This window comes from Berghia stephanieae, chromosome 15 (genome assembly GCF_034508935.2).
Source record: "Berghia stephanieae isolate SIO BIC M18660-M18661 chromosome 15, UCSD_Bste_1.3, whole genome shotgun sequence".
Classification (NCBI taxonomy): domain Eukaryota; kingdom Metazoa; phylum Mollusca; class Gastropoda; order Nudibranchia; family Aeolidiidae; genus Berghia; species Berghia stephanieae.
This window is the reverse complement of record NC_088374.1, coordinates 3477239-3497238: the sequence shown is the minus strand read 5'-3', so window position 1 is coordinate 3497238 and position 20000 is coordinate 3477239. Positions and strand designations below refer to the sequence as shown.

The following is a 20000-nucleotide window of genomic DNA, read 5'->3' as shown; positions in this document are numbered from 1 at the left end:
TGACAGGCGTGATGTCTCGTCTTACATGTTATGTGTTGCTGTTGGCTAGGGACCCCTTGTAAAGCGCTTTGAGCACGTTTTGTGGATATTGCGCTATATAAAAGCTCAATTTTTTTTTTGTTTTTTTTTTAAAGGAGAGGGTTAATTTTGATTTTCTCAAAAGCTGAAAAATGTGACTTCGATCGTTTTTCCCCAGTTGTCTTCAAATGCGTCTTTCACACTGAATTCTTACCTAGACTGTAATAAATAATAACATGAAGTTGAATGTAAGCTTCAATTTAATTACAAAAACAGATCAAATGAACGTTTCGGGTTTTCCCTTTATCAACAAAACAGGATGAATGAAACATCACAGATGAATGAGACGATGTGGTAGTGGCGTAGTTAACTACTCATTCATCTGTGGTGTTTCATTCATCATGTTTTGTTGATAAAGGGGAAACCCGAAACTTTCATTTGATCTGTTTTTGTAATTAAATTGAAGCTTACATTCATCTTCACGTTATTATTTATTTCTTCGAGCTTCGAGCAGCAACATTTATATTACCTAGACTGTATAGCGGTAGTTGTATCCACTTCCCGAACGATTCATAGTCCCAAGTCGTAAGGGTAGAGATGGAGGCTAGGTAGGTGTCCTTCTTGGTGAGGACTTCGACGGCCAGTGTAGATCGTAGGGCGGGAAACAATCAAAATAACATGGAGATAGAATTAATGAATGAATTAATTAATTTAATTAATTAATATAAATACATAAATAAGAAAGAAATAAATAAATGAATAAATAAATTAATTAACTAATTAGTAAAATAACTAACTAAATCACTAACTAATCGAATGAGTGAATGAATTAATTAATTAAATAATTAATCATATATATATATATATATATATATATATATATATATTACATATATATATATATATATATATATATATATATATATATAAATAAATACATAAATAAATAAATAAATGATAAATCGGTATTTGAATGCTTAAAGCAATTAAATCATTATGATATACATTAAAATGAATGAATGGATAAATAATAAATCAATTAATAAATATATTGATAAATGGAAAAATGAATAAATAACGAAATAAACAATGAATTTAAGAACTAAAAACATAAATAAAGAAATACACGAATACAACAATAAATAAATGAATAAATAAATAAATTAATGAATAAACAACGACATGGTAAATGCATAAACATACAATATAAAAGTATAAACATTTCTTTCTATCATTGTATGGCTTTTGTGTGGGGCTTTGTGGTCTAGAGATATGACACTCGCTTTCGGATCGAAAGTCCTGGGTTCGAGCCTCGCTCTGCGCATAGTTGGGTCCTTGGAAAAGGACTCTTTACTCACATTTTCTCACCGTAGTCAGGTGTAAAATGAATTCCTGATCGTTAACAGCGTTGTCTTTGTCCGAAAAAATGTAATATCGCCTAACAGGCGTCATGTCACGTCCTACGTGTTAAGTGTTGCAGTTAGCCTGGGACTTCTTGTAAAACGTTTTAAGCACGTTTAGTGGATATTGTGCTATATAAAAGCTATTTTATCTTTTGTTTTAATTCTTTTTTTTTATCATTCACAGTCCACATCAGTTAGACTCCCGAGGCAGACAATAACATTGAAACAAGTTTACTTCTCATATAATAATAAAATAATAATTAAAAAATTGAGCTTTATATAGCGAAATATCCACTAAATGTGCTCAAAGCGCTTTACAAGGGGTCCCTGGTCAACAGCAATATTTAATATGTAGGACGGGACATGCCGCCTTTTAGGCGATATTACAATTTTTCGGACAGACAACGCTGTTAACGGCCAGGTACTCATTTTACAACTGAGTACGGTGAGAGAAAGTGAGTAAAGAGCCTTTTCCAAGAACTCAACGATGCGCCGAGCGCGAGGCTCGATACCAGTCATCTATAACAAAGTACTTATTCACGCCTGAGTGGAGAGAGTATAAAGTGTGTAAAGTGTCGTATCATGTAACACAATACAACGCTATCAGAGTAATATTTGACCCATCGTCTCAAAACGGTATCATGTCGGAACGAACCAGATGCTTAAAATCCGAATTTAATGTTAAACTGGTCAAAAATATAAATAGTTGGCATTAGCACCATAAAATATGGTATCCATTTTCCTCGATAAAACATACAAACTCAACACAAGTCTGATATTTCTGGCTATAAATTCAATTTTCAACATCTTAACCAGGCAGACTTAATACCGTTTCGAGACGAAGGGTCATATATTTGGAATGTGTCATCATGTTCAATCTGTGATCCATCTTAACATTGCAGTTGAGAGGAGAGGGGGTGCCACCCTGTTACGTCATCCAACAATCCATAACGTATTACCGTGTCATAGACCCTGGTAGAAGAACACCCCAATGTATAGGGTCACTCTGTGACGTCACACACTACCAATTACACACCCATTACCTATAAGCGTGTCATAGACCCTGGTATATAAACAATCCGATGTGTAGGGTCACTCTATGACGTCAAACACTAGCAATTACTTACCCATGACCTAGTGACGTGTCAGGGCCCCTGGTATAAACACACTCTATGACGTCACAAACTACCAATTACATACCCATGACGTAGTGACGTGTCAGGGCCCCTGGTATAAACACACTCAATGAGGTCACACCCTACCAATTACATACCGATGACGTAGTGACGTGTCAGGGCCCCTGGTATAAACACGCTATATGACGTCACACACTACTAATTACATACCCATGACGTAGTGACGTGTCAGGGCCCCTGGTAAAAACACACTCTATGACGTCACACACTACCAAGTACTTACCCATGACGTAGTGTCGTGTCAGGGCCCCTGGTATAAACACACTATATGACGTCACAAACTACCAATTATATACCCATGACGTAGTGACGTGTCAGGGCCCCTGGTATAAACACACTCTATGACGTCACACACTACCAATTACATACCCATGACGTAGTGTAGTGTCAGGGCCCCTGGTATAAACACACTCTATGACGTCACACACTACCAATTACATACCCATGACGAAGTGACGTCTCAAGGCCCTGGTATAAACACACTCTATGACGTCACACAATACCAATTACATACCCATGACGTAGTGAAGTGTCAGGGCCCCTGGTATTAACACACTCTATGACGTCACAAACTATCAATTACTTACAGATGAAGTAGTGTCGTGTCAGGGCCCCTGGTATAAACACACTCTATGACGTCACAAACTACCAATTACTTACCCATGACGTATTGACGTGTCAGGGCCCCTGGTATAAACACACTCTATGACGTCACACACTACCAATTACTTACCCATGACGTATTGACGTGTCAGGGCCCATGGTATAAACACACTCTATGACGTCACACACTTCCAATTACATACCCATGACGTAGTGTCGTGCCAGGGCCCCTGGTATAACACACTCTATGACGTCACAAACTACCAAATACATACCCATGACATAGTTTCGTGTCAGGGCCCCTGGTATAAACACACTCTATGACGTCACACACGACCAATTACATACCCATGACGTATTGACGTGTCAGGCCCCTGGTATAAACACACTCTATGACGTCACACACTACCAATTACATACCCATGACGTGGTGACGTTTCAGGCCCCCTGGTATAAACACACTCTATGACGTCACACACTACCAATTACATACCCATGACGTATTGACGTGTCAGGGCCCCTGGTATAAACACACTCCGTTGAGTCGGGTCACTCTTTGACCTCATGTGAATTCGATAGCCCTGGATAAACATTGCTGGGATTAAGGTCGGCCTGTGCCAGTCCAGCTGTACCGTCTGGTAGGAAACAAATGAATACCACAGTGGAAAAAACGATCAAAGTCACATTTTTCAGATTTTGAGAAAATCAAAATTAAAGTTTGGAAACCCATTGAAAACGCCACATGATAATATGAATTGAACTGAATGTGAATTACTAAACGTATATATTTTGACCACAAGTCAGATGCATATAAAAAACCAAGCTCTTGGTTGATTTTAATACCAAATTATTGTGACATTAGAACAGTAAGTGTCTTTTGGACTTTAATCGATTTTCCCCTGTGGCCTTGAAATGTGAGGCTGGCTGAGAAAACCCGGGAAGATGCGGCAAGCTACGATTTTGAGATTTGAGCCAAAATCGACGATAAAGCTTTTACCATAGAAACAAATTTTATTAGAAAAATAATCATAAATTTAGTTCTAATAGACATAGGGATAAAATTTAAAGTCGTGAATAAACAGAAAGATGTGGTCTACACAACTCATTAATTATAACTCAATTCATGAAATTTGGGCCTCTTTCCGGGTTTACTCAGTCAGCCACACAAATATATATATTAAAAAATTAGACATAATACATTAAATGCATAAATACACGCATAAATCATTAAAAGACGAATAGGTATATAAATAATGACTTGTTTTAGGAGGCAGAGGGGCTCAGTGGTACGGTCTTCGTTTCGTACCCGAAAGGTACCTAGTTCGATCACCCGCCGCTGTGCTGTGTGGTCTTGAGCAAGTCACCTTGCCCTAGCTCAATTTGCGGCGCTGCACTGCGGCTAATGTCTGGGTTATTCCAGTCTTCCCTTGGAATAGACACTAGAAACAGATTTCCTCTATGGGATGGATAATGGGAATTTTATTTATTTAAAAAATTAAAAATCAGTTCGTACATCCCGGAGGAGAGATTTGTCTTTAGGGTGCAATCCAAGAGATGACTGGAATAACGGCGCATAGTTCAGTCCTTGGAAAAGACTCTTTACTCACATTCTCTCATCGTACTCAGGTGTAAAATGAGTAGGTGTGCGTTTACAGCGTTGTCTCTGTCCGAAAAAAAATGTAACATCGCCTAATAGGCGTCATGTCCCGTCCTACATGTTAAATGTTGCTGTTGGCCAGGGACCACTTGTAAAGCGCTTTGAGCACATTTAGTGGATATTGCGCTATATAAAAGCTCAATCTTAATAACCCAGGGGTAAGTCGCTGGACAGCGCCGCAAATTGAGCTAGGACGAGATGCCTCGCCCAAGGCCACACAGCGCAGCGGGGATTAGAATTGGGTACTTTCCGGATACAAACCAAAGACCGGACGGCTGAGCGTTAATAAGATTCGAATTTCGTCAGATATTATATGCATGAATCCTATAGAGTGCTCAACATTTAAAGGAGCGCAAATGATATCGATGTTTTCACCTCTTATACATTTTTACCAACACTGTTGTTTCTACTCTTCGCCTGCATCGTCAGAGCGGAATAAAATGAGCATGATCGTGAGCTTTTATGTCGTGCAATATTCACTAAACGTGATTAAAGCGCTTCACAAATCAGTGGCGTGGCGTGCTTACAGTATAAGGTGGTGCCAGAATAAGAAGAAAATCACTTAAAACGTGCTATATTTGAAAAATACAAAAGAAAGAAGAAAAAAATATTAAACAAAAAATGTTGATACTCAAAGAAGTAAGAGGTGGTATTTACAATTTCTCGGTTTTATTATTTTTAAAAAATGCTGTAATCCATTTTTTAAAAGATGGATGCGGTGCCAGGCACCAAATCAACCAATATAGCCACGCCCCTGCAAAGGGTCCTTGACCAATAGCAACACACGAGACATGACACCTGTTGGCGATATTACATTGTTTTTCCAAACATGGACAAGCTGTTAACAGCCAAGTGCTCATTTCACACATGAGTACGGTGATATATATAATGTGAGTAAAGAACATTTTCCAAGGTCTCAACTATGGACCGAACGGAGCTCCAACCCCGACCCTTCCGATTAAAAGAGAGTGACATACTACTGGACACTATGGTCATTTCTTTCCGCCCTGACGACGCAAAGCAGAAACAACATTGTCGGCAAAAAATGTGTTAAAGTTGAAAAGTTCAATATAGAAAAAATAAAATCATTCTAGAAAATAAAAATAGTAATAAAAAGATTAACAATAATTTAATTGATTAATAAATAATCTAATAAATGTATAAATAAATAGATATGTAAATAAAGAGAGAAGCGTCAAGGTGCTTATTTGATAGTAAAAAAAAAAAAATTGAGCTTTTATATAGCGCAATATCCACTAAATGTGCTCAAAGCGCTTTACAAGGGGTCCCTGGTCACCAGCAACATTTAACATGTAGGACGGGACATGACGCCTGTTAAGCGATATTACAATTTTTTGGACAGAGACAACGCTGTTAACGGCCAGGTACTCACTTTACACCTGAGTACGGTGAGAGAATGTGAGTAAAGAGCCTTTTCCAAGGACTCAACTATGCGCCGAGCGTGAGGCTTGAACCCAGGACCTTCCGATCCGAAAGCGAGTGTCATACCACTAGACCACATAGCCGCATAGTATCCGGCTGGTCAATGAAATAAAGTGGCGCCTATCAGCTATTTAACACTGTTCTTACCTCCTACAGGAAAATCGTCACATTCGTTACGATGTAACCGACAATTTTCCCCATTCTGATTTCTCGTGTACATTACAGAATTTTCAAAAATGTTTGGTTCCAGCTATAAATACTATACACTGTGTTGAAGACATTGTTTTGCTGAACAACATTCTGTGTAGAATGCACTTGTTACTTTTTTATTTCAGTAAGAAAAGTCTATTCTTGCGGGTGTGAAATTCCGGGTGAAATTCTAAAAATAGCTGATGAGGAGAGAGCTAATATTGTTTGTATAATAATAAAACAATAAATTGAAATAAATACAACTCCCTTTATTCATCAGCAAGTGGAGATAATTTGTCCTTAGGTTCTATACCAAGTTAAGACTGGAATAACCCGGCCGTCGGCCGCAGTGCAGCGCCGCAAGGGCATGAGCTAGGGTAGTAGTAGTAGTAGTAGTAGTAGTAGTAGCGTATGGCTACACCTCCAGATTATGTTTGTCGATCCATGATGTCAGGTCATCTCCGGCTTCAAAAATTGTTTCATACCCCCCTTCTAATTTTGTTACTGGGTATAATTGCAGGACCAAATGATCGACGGTTTGACGTGTCCCCCTGCAATATTATGAGCTGGGGTGAGATTTTCTTGCTCAAGGCCACACAGCGCAGCGGCGGGTAGTCGAACTCGGTACCTTTTGGGTACGAAGCAAAGACGTGCCGCTGATATGAGTGATTAGTTCTCCGTAACATAATCCAGTCAGGTAATAACTGAACGTTTAAGATCGTGAAAAACAAGTTCAGGGAATAACGTGTCGATACGTCAGTAAAGAAACGCTACTTCCCCCCCCCCCCCCCCCCCCCCGCCACAAACACACACATTTCTACTTACCGAGGAATTGATAACTGTGGCCGTGACATTGACAGGTTCAAGGCCGACATTGGTCAAGGTCGTGACATTCACTCTCGGACCACTTTCGCCGAGGCCTGATTGTGTTCCAGCTACCACTCCTATTGTAAAGGTCAATTTAACTAATCAGAATTTTACAATGAATTATAACATAACGGCTTTAACATAACACAACAAAAATTGTTTTAAATGTGACAAATAAGCTAAAAAATGGATTATATTGTGATTATATTTGAACTCAATTGGGGACATATGTGACCGCTCGTCTCAAAACGGTATTATGTCGGGATGGACCAGATGCTACATAGTCAAATTGTAGTTAAACTGGTCAAAAATATGAAACGTTGGTATTTAGAACAGTAAAATATGATATTCCTTCTCCTCTATAAAGCATATAAACTCAACTTAAGTCTGATATTTCTGGCTAGAAATTCCATTTTCAACATCTTAGTCATCCCGAATTAATACCGTTTTGAGACGAGGGGTCACATATTTTATTATATTGGGATTTGATCGAAAGTAATCAGGGAATATATTGGAATTAATATGGGATTTAAATGAGATTCTATTCGGATTAAATTGAGATTCTCATGGGATTGTATTGGAATTTACATTGGTTTTTTTTTTAGATAGATAGATAGATAGATAGACCGATAGACAGACAGATAGATAGATAGATAGATAGATAGATAGATAGATAGATAGATAGATAGATAGATAGACATATAGACAGATAGATAGATAGATAGATAGATAGATAGATAGATAGATAGATAAATAGATAGACAGATAGATAGCTAGATAGATAGATAGATAGATAGATAGATAGATAGATACATAGATAGATATATAGATAGATAGATAGATAGATAGATAGATAGATAGATAGATAGACAGACATACAGACATATAAATAGATAGATAGATAGATAGATAGATAGATAGATAGATAGATAGACAGACATACAGACATATAGATATATATATATATATATATATATATATATATATATATATATATATATATATATATATATATATATATATATATATAAAGATAGATAGATAGATAGATAGATAGATAGATAGACAGACATACAGACATATAGATGGACAGATAGATAGATAGATAGATAGATAGATAGACAGAAAGACAGACATACAGACATATAGATAGCTAGATAGATAGATAGATAGATCATGCGCTCATGTCCAAAAGGAAAAGCGGAATTTATTCAATGGAATGGAAAATGTCATGGATGATATAACTTACCTATGCTGTATTTTGTATTGGGTTCCAAGTTCGACAACTCGATCCCAGTCCGTCGGGTTTGAATTATACTCGATTGTTCCCCTTGAGAGGATCGTAGGTTGACCTTTGAGAAAGTGAGAAGAAATGAGAAGGTGAATACACACAATGTATGGATTCATATATATTGAAAGCGATTTGAGCAAATTTGGTGGATATTGCTCTATATAAAACTCAATTGTGACCCTTCGTCTCAAATCGGTATTAAGTCGAGATGACTAAGATGCTGAAAATTGAATTTGTAGCCAGAAATATCAGACTTAAGTTGAGTTTATTATGCTTTATAGAGGAGAAGGAATATCATATCTTACTGTGCTAAATACCAACGTTTCATATTTTTTCCCAGTTTGACTATAATTTGACTTTTTAGAATCTGGTCCATCCCGACATGATACCGTTTTGACACGAAGGGTCACAATTTGAGTTTTGACTCACGTTTGGTGGGTAGTGCGCCATATAAAAATTCAAAATCATTTTTTAGTTCTTTAAAGTGGTGGGGGTCGCTGGAAGCAGATTGGGATACATGCATTTATTCTATACCAGAAGTCCTCAGTAGCATCAAGAACCATTTTAGAGCTTTTATATAGCGCAATGTGCGCTAAATGTGCTCAAAACTCGTTACAAAGGGCCCCAGACCAACAGCAACACGTAACATGTAGAACGAGATATGACGCCTGTGAGACGATATTGATTTTTTTTTTCCGACAGAGACGAGACTGTTAACGGCCATGTACTCAATTTACACCCGAGTACGGTGAGAGAATGTGAATAAAAAGTATTTTCCAAGGACTCAACTATGCGCCGAGCAAGGCTCGAACAGAGGACCTTCCGATCCGAAAGCCAGTGCCATACCATAAGACAACATAGCCGCATTACCAAGTTGGTCGTTTTAGGAAACAGCTGTGCTGCCAAAATCATACCAGTTCAGTCTCACCACGTTTTAGTCTGTAAAGTGCCTGCATTCATGTTCGTCTCCTTTCTGTTTCAGTTCGTGAATAACCATTGTGTCGTTAAGAGTTCAAGTTGTATGACACTCGCTTTACGACCGGACGGTCCTGGGTTCGAGCCTCGCTCGGCGCATAGTTGAGTCCTTGGAGAAGGCTCTTTACTCACATTATGTCACCGTACTCAGGTGTAAAATGTGTAATCTCGCCTACCAAGCGTCATGTTCGATTCGGCAACTGAAAACGAGATGGTCACTCATTTATTTTGTTCTAATAAAAGAAGGGACTGACAAAGAGGAAAGGTCAAACTGAGGGCAAAACGGAGCCGAAAGGAAAACGAATGCACTCAGGCACTGCTCTATGTTTAAAGAAAGCATTAAAAATATGTGACCCCTCGTCTCAAAACGGTATTAAGTCGGGATGACTAAGAAGCTGAAAATTGAATTTGTAGCCAGAAATATTATGCTTAAGTTGAGTTTGTTTGCTTTATAGAGGAGAAGGAATATCATATTTTACTGTGCTAAATACCAACATTTCATATTTTTGACCAGTTTGACTATAATTGGACTTTTTAGCATCTGGTCCATCCCGACATAATACCGTTTTGAGACGAGGGGTCACATATGCGCATTGGCTATATAACAAAAATAGTTCAATTGCTCTATATAAATGTTGGTGAGCTGTTGGAGTCAGCCGTATACTCACCTCGTAGAATGGTATTGGGAACGTGTAGTTCTTGGGTGGGTGCCAGGAAACTGACACTCGAGTGGGAGACACGGGGATCGCCCGGATGTTCTTGACTGGAGGTGGGGGAGGCACTGTTAGATTTATGGTCAAGAAAAGTTAATGTTGGAAGAAGAAGTAGTAGTAGTAGTAGTAGTAGTAGTAGTAGTAGTAGTAGTAGTAGTAGTAGTAGTAGTAGTAGTAGTAGGAGTCGTAGTAGTAGTAGTAGTAGTAGTAATAGTAGTAGGGGTAGTGGTGGTAGTAGTAGTAGTAGTAGTAGTAGTAGTAGTAGTAGTAGTAGTAGTAGTAGTAGTAGTAGTAGTAATAATAGTAGTAGTAGTAGTAGTAGTAGTAGTAGTAGTAGTAGTAGTAGTAGTAGTAGTAGTAGTAGTAGTAGTAGTAGTAGAAGTAGTAGTAACACCATCATCATCATCATCATCATCACCATCATCATCATCATCATCATCATCATCATCATCATCATCACCAACATCATCATCATCATCATCATCATCATCATCATCATCATCATCATCATCATCATCATCATCATCATCATCATTACCATCATCATCAGCATCATCATCATCATCTTCATCATCATCATCAACATCATCAACATCATCATCATCATCATCATCATCATCATCATCATCATCATCATCATCATCAAAATCACCACCATCATCATCATCATCATCATCATCATCATCATCATCATCATCATCATCATCATCATCATCATCATCGTCGTCGTCGTCATCATCATCACCATCATCATCATCATCATCATCATCATCATCATCATCATCATCATCATGATTGTCATAATAGTAAGATGTAACCAATATACCAAACGACCTTCACCTTCGATATTGACCGTGACATTGAGTCGTTTACTTCCGGCCTCATTGGTGGCCTTACAAGTATAATGGCCGCCGTGGTAGAATTCCGTCAGGGGGATGGTGAGGTAGGAACGTCGGCGATGGATGCCTTCTAGATGGGACCGCACCTGCACACGGGAATTCAGACCCCAAGGAATATTCTGGAACATTCAATGAATGAGTGAAACACACAGCAAGGGCTAAGATTAAGTGCACGAAGTGGTTGAGTGGTCAAGACAATGAGCGGTGACCCGGAATGTCCCGGGTTCGAGACCGGCTTCAGGCACTTTTATTTTTTTTTGTAGGGCAAGATTATTAACCCCCAAATTCATCGGCGCATAGTTGGATCCTTGAAAAAGGCTCTTTACTCATATTTTCTCACCATACTCAGGTGTAAAATGAGCATCTCAACGTTAACAGCGTTGTCTCTATCGAAAACAAACAAACATTGTAATATCGCTTAACAGGAATCATGTTTCGTTCTAAACGTCACACGCATGCTGCTATTGGTAAGGGACCCTTTCTAAAGCGCTTTGAGCACGTTTACTGGATGTTGCGCTATATATATACATACATATATATATATATATATATATATATATATATATATATATATATATATATATATATATATATAACAAATTTAAAAAAACATCCATGTCAAATTTAAACAAGCGTCTCTCCGAAGTATAACAGTTAAATGTGACCCCTCATCTCAAACGGTATTACGTCGGGATGGACCAGATGCTAAAAAGTCAAATTATAGTCAAATTGGTCAAAAATATGAACCGTTGGTATTTAGCACAGTAAAATATGATATTCCTTCTCCTCTATAAAGCAAATGAACTCAACTTAAGTCTGATATTTCTGGCTACAAATTCATTTTTCAGCATCTTAATCATCCCGACTTAACACCGTTTTGAGACGAGACGTCACAAATGGTTATGCCTTCAGGCTTGACAAATATACATTGAACTTTTATAACGCTGATTATCCACTAAACGTGCTCAAAGCGCTTTACCCAGGGGTTCCTAACAAACAGCAACTCGTACCATGTTGAACGAAACATGACGCTCGTTAGGCGATATTACAATTTTTTTTTTTTTGAGACAGGCAGAACGTTGTTGACGGCCAGGAACTCATTTTACACCTGAGTAAGGTGAGAGGCTGGAACCCAGGATCTTCCGATTCGAAAGCGAGTGTCATACCACAAGACCAAATATCCGCACAAAATAATCAAATTACATTGGGACAGCGTGGCTCAGCAGTACGGTCTTTGCTTCCTACCCGAAAAGGTACCGAGTTCAATCACCCGACGCTGTGTTGTGTGGCTTTGAGCAAGTCACCTAGCCCTAGCTCACTTTTGCGGCGCTGCTCTGCGGATGACGCCTGGGTTATTCCAGTCTTCCCTTGGAATAGACCCTAAAGACAAATTTCCCCTTGGGGATGAATAAAGGGAATTGTATTTTTTATATTTATTTTATTCATTGTTTGGACAAATGTGACCCTTCGTCTCAAATCGGTATTAAGTCGGGATGACAAAGATGCTGAAAATTGAATTTGTAGCCAGAAATATCAGACTTAAGTTGACTTTGTTTGCTTTATAGAGGAGAAGGAATATCATATTTTACTGTGATAAATACCAACGTTTCATATTTTTGACCAGTTTGACTATAATTTGACTTTTTAGCATATGGTCCATCCCGACATAATACAGGTTTGACACGAAGGGTCACATATAAAGCTAAACAAAAGGAATAATGACAAGTTTAAAACAATGAAACATTTATTACGGACAATACATGCATACAATATATGGTATGCGCTTGGCTAAGAAGCTCGCAACATTGCCATCCGGAAGAATAACTGACCAACACTCAAAACTATTTGAAACCTTGACCGTTTATAGATAGAATGCGCTTGGCCAAGGAGTTCACAACATTGCCATCCGGAAGTATAACGGACCAACACACAAACTCTGTTTGAAGGGTCACAAATATTACCACGCCTCACCTCTGTGTAGACCGAGCCTGTGGCCGAATGTTCCCAAACGATGTCGGGTACAGGCGATCCATGGGCAAGACATACCAGCTGTGCTTTCTCCCCGACCTTGACATTCATACCTCTGATTGTTACAATGGATGGGGGAACTGGTTGGAATAGAGAAAAAGAAAACACGATAGGAAAAATGATTATGGATTAACTCTCTCTCTCTCTCTCTCTTTCTCTCTCTCTCCTCTCTCTCTCTCTCTCCTCTCTCTCTCTCTCTCTCTCTCTCTCTCTCTTCTCACCTCTCTTCTCTCCTCTCTCTACCTCTCTTCTCTCTATCTCTACCTCTCTCTCTCTCTACTTCTCTCCCTCTCCCTCTACTCCTCTCTCCTCCTCTCTCTCCTCTACTCTTTCTCTTCTCTCTCTCTACTTTCTCTCTTACTCTCTCTCTCTCTCTCTCTCTCTCTCCTCTACTCTCTCCCCTCTCTCGTCTCCTCTCTACTCTCTTCTCTCTCTCTCTCCTTCTCTATCTCTTCTCTCTCTCTTTCTATCCTACTTCTCTCTCTCTTTCTCTCTCTTTTCTCTCTCTCACTCTACCTCTCTCTCTCTCCCTCTTCTCTCTCTCTTCTCTCTCTCTTCTACCTCTCTCTCTCTCCTCTCTTTCTCTCTCTCTCTCTTTTCTCTCTCTCTTCTCTCTCTACCTCTCCTCTCTCTTCTCTCTCTTCTCTCTCTCCTCTCTCTCTCTCCTTTCTCTCTCTCTCTTCTCTCCTATCCCTCTCTCTCCCCTTCTTCTCTCTCTCTCTCTTCTCTCTCCTCTCTCTCTCTCCTCTCTCTCCTACCTCTCTCTCTCTACCTCTTCTCTCTCTACCTCTCTACCTCTCTCTCTCTACCTCTCTCTCTCTCTACCTCTCTACTCTCTCTCTACCTCTCTCTCTCTCTACCTCTCTCTCTCTACCTCTATCTCTCTCTACCTCTCTCTACCTCTCTCTCTCTACCTCTCTAACTCTCTCTCTCTCTACCTCTCTCTCTCTACCTCTCTCTCTCTCTACCTCTCTACCTCTCTCTCTCTACCTCTCTCTCTCTCTACCTCTCTCTCTCTACCTCTCTCTCTCTCTACCTCTCTACCTCTCTCTCTCTACCTCTCTCTCTCTCTACCTCTCTCCTCTCTCCTCTCTCTCTCTCTCTCCTCTCTCTCTACTCCTCTCTCTCTCTACCTCTCTCTCTCTCTACCTCTCTACCTCTCTCTCTCTACCTCTCTCTCTCTCTACCTCTCTACCTCTCTCTCTCTACCTCTCTCTCTCTCTACCTCTCTACCTCTCTCTCTCTACCTCTCTCTCTCTACCTCTCTCTCTCTCTACCTCTCTCTCTCTACCTCTCTCTCTCTCTACCTCTCTACCTCTCTCTCTCTACCTCTCTCTCTCTCTACCTCTCTACCTCTCTCTCTCTACCTCTCTCTCTCTCTACCTCTCTCTCTCTACCTCTCTCTCTCTCTACCTCTCTACCTCTCTCTCTCTACCTCTCTCTCTCTCTACCTCTCTACCTCTCTCTCTCTACCTCTCTCTCTCTCTACCTCTCTACCTCTCTCTCTCTACCTCTCTCTCTCTCTACCTCTCTCTCTCTACCTCTCTCTCTCTCTACCTCTCTACCTCTCTCTCTCTACCTCTCTCTCTACCTCTCTCTCTCTCTCTCTCTCTCCTCACCGATTGTTTTTAGTATTTTCCCAATATGACAGGCTTACCCAGCAAAAAAAAATCAAGCAATCTCTCTCCAAAACAATTGTATGTTCTTGTTAAATAATTAAACAAAGATTATTCTTCAAAGTTTGTGATGTACAAAATAAATTTGAATAAGAAGAAAAGTATATTGTGTTGTAACAAATGTGACGATTTTGGTGTAGGTGGTTAGGAGAGGGTTGAATAAAATTGAAGTCACTAATCTATTTGTTATTCATTTAGACAGTTAGTTTGGTGATTAGTTCTCAGTGAAATATATCAATCAGCTTCATAATGCTTTGAGTCTAGTTAAAACACTCACAACTCTCACCAGCCGTAAATGACGTACCAAAGCAAAAAACAAAACAACTATATGGCAATGTGTAAAATTTACGGATGTTTATAAAGAGGGGTTCAAAAGACAACCGCTTTGTCCTAAGATAGCAGACGAATGCGGCACGTAACATGGTATAGATAGTATGCAGATGTCGTCACTCAGGTATTTGTTATTGTTTTTGCCATCCGCGTTTGTGAGTTGTTCTCACTAAACTGTATTAACCCGGAGCCATCGTTATGTTATAGCCTGATACTGAAATACAAAAGGACTGGCATTTTGACGTCATTATTTGGTTTGTGTACGTGTGAGTTGTCGTTAGTAGAGCTCATGGAAACAAGTTATTTCATTGGTTGAACTATTGAATTCAACTCACGATTTGTTTTCTTTTGTAGCAAAAGACTGGCATTTTGACGTCATTTTTTGGTCAGTGTCAGGCCATAACTTAACGAAGGCCACGATTAACTAGCCTATAAAAGTTCATGGTTACACAGAGTTTGTGTGTTAGTCCGTTATACTTCCGGATGGCAATGTTGCGAACTCCTTGGCCAAGCGCATTCTATCTATAGAAGTAGAAAGACCCTCAGAGAGGAGTCTCCGGACACACTTCAGGATTGTGATGAGCCAAGGTGGAGAAATGAAGAGGACGATATAGATAGTTCGAAGATGACGTCACTCAGGTCTTTGTCATCCGGGTTTATGAGTAATACTCACTAAACTGTATTAACCAGACTATAAACTATCATGGCTACCCACAGTTTTGTGAGTTGGTCCGTTATACTTCCGGATGGCAATGTTATGAGCTTCTTAGCCAAGAATAGTAGCAGAAAATAACAACAAGAAATGAAGTGAGTAGGAAAGTGCCAGAAGACACGAGAGAATAAAAATAGCGCGGCGGTGATGGGGGGGGGGGGGCTCGAACCTGAGACCTTACAGGTACGACAACTCCGCATGGCCAGGGAGAGAGTGACTCTACCGTATGAGCTAGCCACGACCTTCCCCCCCCCCCCCCCCCCCCAATTAAAAAAAAAAAGATCGCTTTTAACCCTAGTCTTTTTTAACCCTAGTCGCCAGGCGGAGTTGTCGTACCTTTAATGTCGAGGGTTCGAACCCCAATCGCGGCCGCGAAATTTTTATTCTCTATAGGGAATGAGATTAGCGGAAGAGTAGCGTCCCTTGGTTGAACGTCACCTTACAGAGAGAACGTCAAAATGGCTTTCCGCATGCGTCTCTCTCGCCCTCGCTTTCGGTGAAGTGTCTCATGCCGCACAACCAACATGACGTTCTCTCTCTAATAACTTTTCCGCTCGTGACTTCCAACCAAGGGACGCTACTCTTCCGCTAATCTCATTCCCTATTGTCTTCTGGCACTTTTCTACTCACTTCATCTTTTGTTGTTATCAACATAGTAAGTGCCTGGTCCATTCACTTTTCAGGATAGAAAACGGTAGGACTATGTAGTCTAGTGGTATGACACTCGCTTTCAGATCGGAATGTCCTGGGTTCGAGCTTAGGGCTCGGCGCATAGTTAAGTCCTTGGAAAAGGTTCTTTACTCACATTCTCTCACCGTAATCAGGTGTAAAATGAGTACCTGGCCGTTAACAGCGTTGTCTTTGTCCGAAAAATTGTAATATCGCCTAACAGGCGTCATGTCCCGTCCTACATGTTAAATGTTGCTGTTGACCAGTGACCTCTTGTAAAGCGCTTTGAGCACATTCAGTGGATATTGCACTATATAAAGCTCATTTTTTTTAAAAATTGAAACATGATATGTGACCCCTAGTCTCAAAACGGTATTAAGTCGGGATGATTAAGATGTTGAAAATGGAATTTGTAGCCAGAAATATCAGACTTAAGTTGAGTTTATTATGCTTTATAGAGGAGAAGGAATATCATATTTTACTGTGCTAAATACCAAAGTTTCATATTTTTGACCAGTTTGACGATAATTTGACTCTTTAGTATCTGGTCCATCCCGACATAATACCGTTTTGAGACGAGGGGTCACATATAAAGCTAAACAAAAGGAATCATGAAACATTTATTACGGACGATACATATATAGATAGTATGCGCTTGGCTAAGAAGCTCACAACATTGCCATCCGGAAGAATAACGGACCAACACACAAACTCTGTGTAACCATGAACGTTTATAGTCTGGTTAATACAGTTTAGTGAGAACAACTCACAAACGCGGATGGCAAAAACAATAACAAAGGCTTGAGTGACGTCATCTTCGAACTATCTATAGCTTGTTGATACCGTTTAGTGAGAATTACTCATAAACGCGGGTGGCAAAAAAAAAAAAAAAACAATAACAAAGACCGGAGTGACGTCATAATGTAAACAATGTCAGTGATTAGTAGACCCAGCAACCTACACAGGTTTTAATTTCGATGGTATGTGTTTAAGTAAAATACCCACTGTTCTACTGCTTGATCAATAGATAGTTCGAAGATGACGTCACTCAGGCCTTTGTTATTGTTTTTGCCATCCGCGTTTGTGAGTTGTTCTCACTAAACTGTATTAATTAGACTATAGATAGAATGCGCTTGGCCAAGGAGTTCACAACATTGCCATCCGGAAGTATAACGGACCAACACACAAACTCTGTGTAACCATGAACTTTTATAGTCTGGTTAATACAGTTTAGTGAGAACAACTCACAAACGTGGATGGCAAAAACAATAACAAAGGCCTGAGTGACGTCATCTTCGAACTATCTATAAAAGTTCATGGTCACACAGAGTTTGTGTGTTGGTCCGTTATACTTCCGGATGGCAATGTTGTGAACTCCTGGGCCAAGCGCATTCTATCTATAGATAGAATGCAGTTGATGTCATGCGGCCCTTTGCTATTTTTTTTTTTTTTTGCCATCCGCGTTTATGAGTACATCTCACTAAACTGTATTAACCAGACTATAGATAGTATGCGCTTGGCGAAGAAGCTCATAACATTGCCATCCGGAAGTATAACGGACCAACACACAAAACTGTGTGTATCCATGAACGTTTATAGTCAGTTAAATACAGTTCAGTGAGCATTACTCATAAACGTGGATGTCAAAAAACAATAACAAACACTCGAGTGACGTCATCTTCGAACTATCTATAAGCGTTTAAGGTTACACATCGTTTTGTGTGTTGGTCTCTGATACTTCCGGATGGCAATGTTGTGAGCTTCCTAGCCAAGCGCATACTATCTATACTGACACAGACCACTAAGTGTAAATATAAACGTTCATAACCAATTTGAAAATCGTGTGACGACTAGTTACCCATTTGTCAGTACAGATAGCATGCGCTTGGCTAAGAAGCTCACAACATTGTCATCCGGAAGTACAACGGACCAACACACAAAACGGTCTGTATCCATGAACGTTTATAGTCGTGTTAATACAGTTCAGTGAGCATTACTCATAAACGCGGAGGGCAAAAAAAAACAACAAAAAACAACAATAACAAAGACATGAGTGACGTCATCTTCGAACTATCTATACAAACAATAATAATGATCAGAGAGAGGTCGATTTCATTCACGTTATTGTTTATAAACAACCAACTATGTTTGTCCGAGCACGTATGAAGGTGTGTCACGAATTCCATGTTTTGATTGGTCAAACATTGATGCTATAATACTCTTCAACAGTCATAACGTCACTTCCTTCCTAATGACGCATGGTAACTTAGTAATACTGGCTCTAAACTATCGGAACAATGACGGACGCCCGTATGAAATATTTCCCCAGCGAGCATAAAAGCGTATCCAGAGGGAAAAAACATAAATTTGATCATGTTTTGACTTTTACACATTCTGATCACAAGACATATGAAAAGTTCTAGCCAGCATGAAGAATAAAAATAAATGATTTTCTTTGTTTAGAACCAAGATGGCCGCCGTTGCCGGGCGGCGTGACATCAGACTACTGAATCCAATTACCAGAGACAGTCAAAGCCACTGTCTGACTATCCGACCCAATGCTATTTTTAGCCTGACACGTGTAGTTCGTCTCGGCTGCTGCTGTGACGTTGTACAACAATATTGATGACGTCATCGTGTTCTCCGATTGTTGTCGTGACGTCAGTATTACTCTGTCAGCTATTTTGGATAGCAATGTCTGGGATTTGATAATGTAAAAAAAAAAAAAAAAAAAAAAAAAAAAAATTAGAAACATTAAAATCAGTTTTAACCGGCATGTACATATATCCAGGTCTGCTAACCCAGATAATTGTGGCCCCTCGTCTCAAAACGGTATTAAGTCGGGATGATTAAGATGCTGAAACTGGAATTTGCAGCCAGAAATATCAGACTTAAGTTGAGTTTATTATGCTTTATAGAGGAGAAGGAATATCATATTTTACTGTGCCAAATACCAACGTTTCATATTTTTGACCAGTTTGACTATAATTTGACTTTTTAGCATCTGGTCCATTCCGACATAATACCGTTTTGAGACGAGGGGTCACACTTATGTCGTCTTAACTCACTCAATCCTAGAGATTTTTGCTTCTTTTCAAAATTGGAGAAAAAAAAATAATAAAAAAGAGCATGTACATAGATAGTTTTATTCAACTACCATCAACATGTAAAAACTAGAAACATTAGCTTTGATACTACGCCTATAATTTGTCTCAGAAAAATGTCAAAACTAGCATGGGGTAAAATAACCCGGGTAAACTACGGATATAGTCGGTGTTAGGGTTGAGTGAGTTAAGGAAAAGGGCCGTATGTTTACTTGTGATAAGAGGCA

General features: G+C 39.4%; 1 protein-coding gene across 17 annotated transcripts in view; it reads right to left on the bottom strand.

The window, feature by feature from the left end:
- LOC144960650 (fibronectin-like) overlaps window positions 1–20000 on the bottom strand; it is a 96811-nt gene that overhangs the window by 41813 nt on the left and 34998 nt on the right. For 16 of the 17 annotated variants that reach the window (XM_078893903.1, XM_078893912.1, XM_078893914.1 and 13 more), the window contains exons 12-19: window positions 19190–19367; window positions 13226–13362; window positions 11196–11373; window positions 10311–10423; window positions 8626–8728; window positions 7335–7453; window positions 3714–3855; window positions 548–649 (exon numbers count right to left, since the gene is read on the bottom strand). In XM_078893903.1, coding sequence (XP_078750029.1) covers window positions 548–649; window positions 3714–3855; window positions 7335–7453; window positions 8626–8728; window positions 10311–10423; window positions 11196–11373; window positions 13226–13362; window positions 19190–19367 — 1072 coding nt within the window. The remainder of the gene's footprint in view (window positions 1–547; window positions 650–3713; window positions 3856–7334; window positions 7454–8625; window positions 8729–10310; window positions 10424–11195; window positions 11374–13225; window positions 13363–19189; window positions 19368–20000) is intronic. The other variant, XM_078893920.1, reaches the window with a different exon arrangement.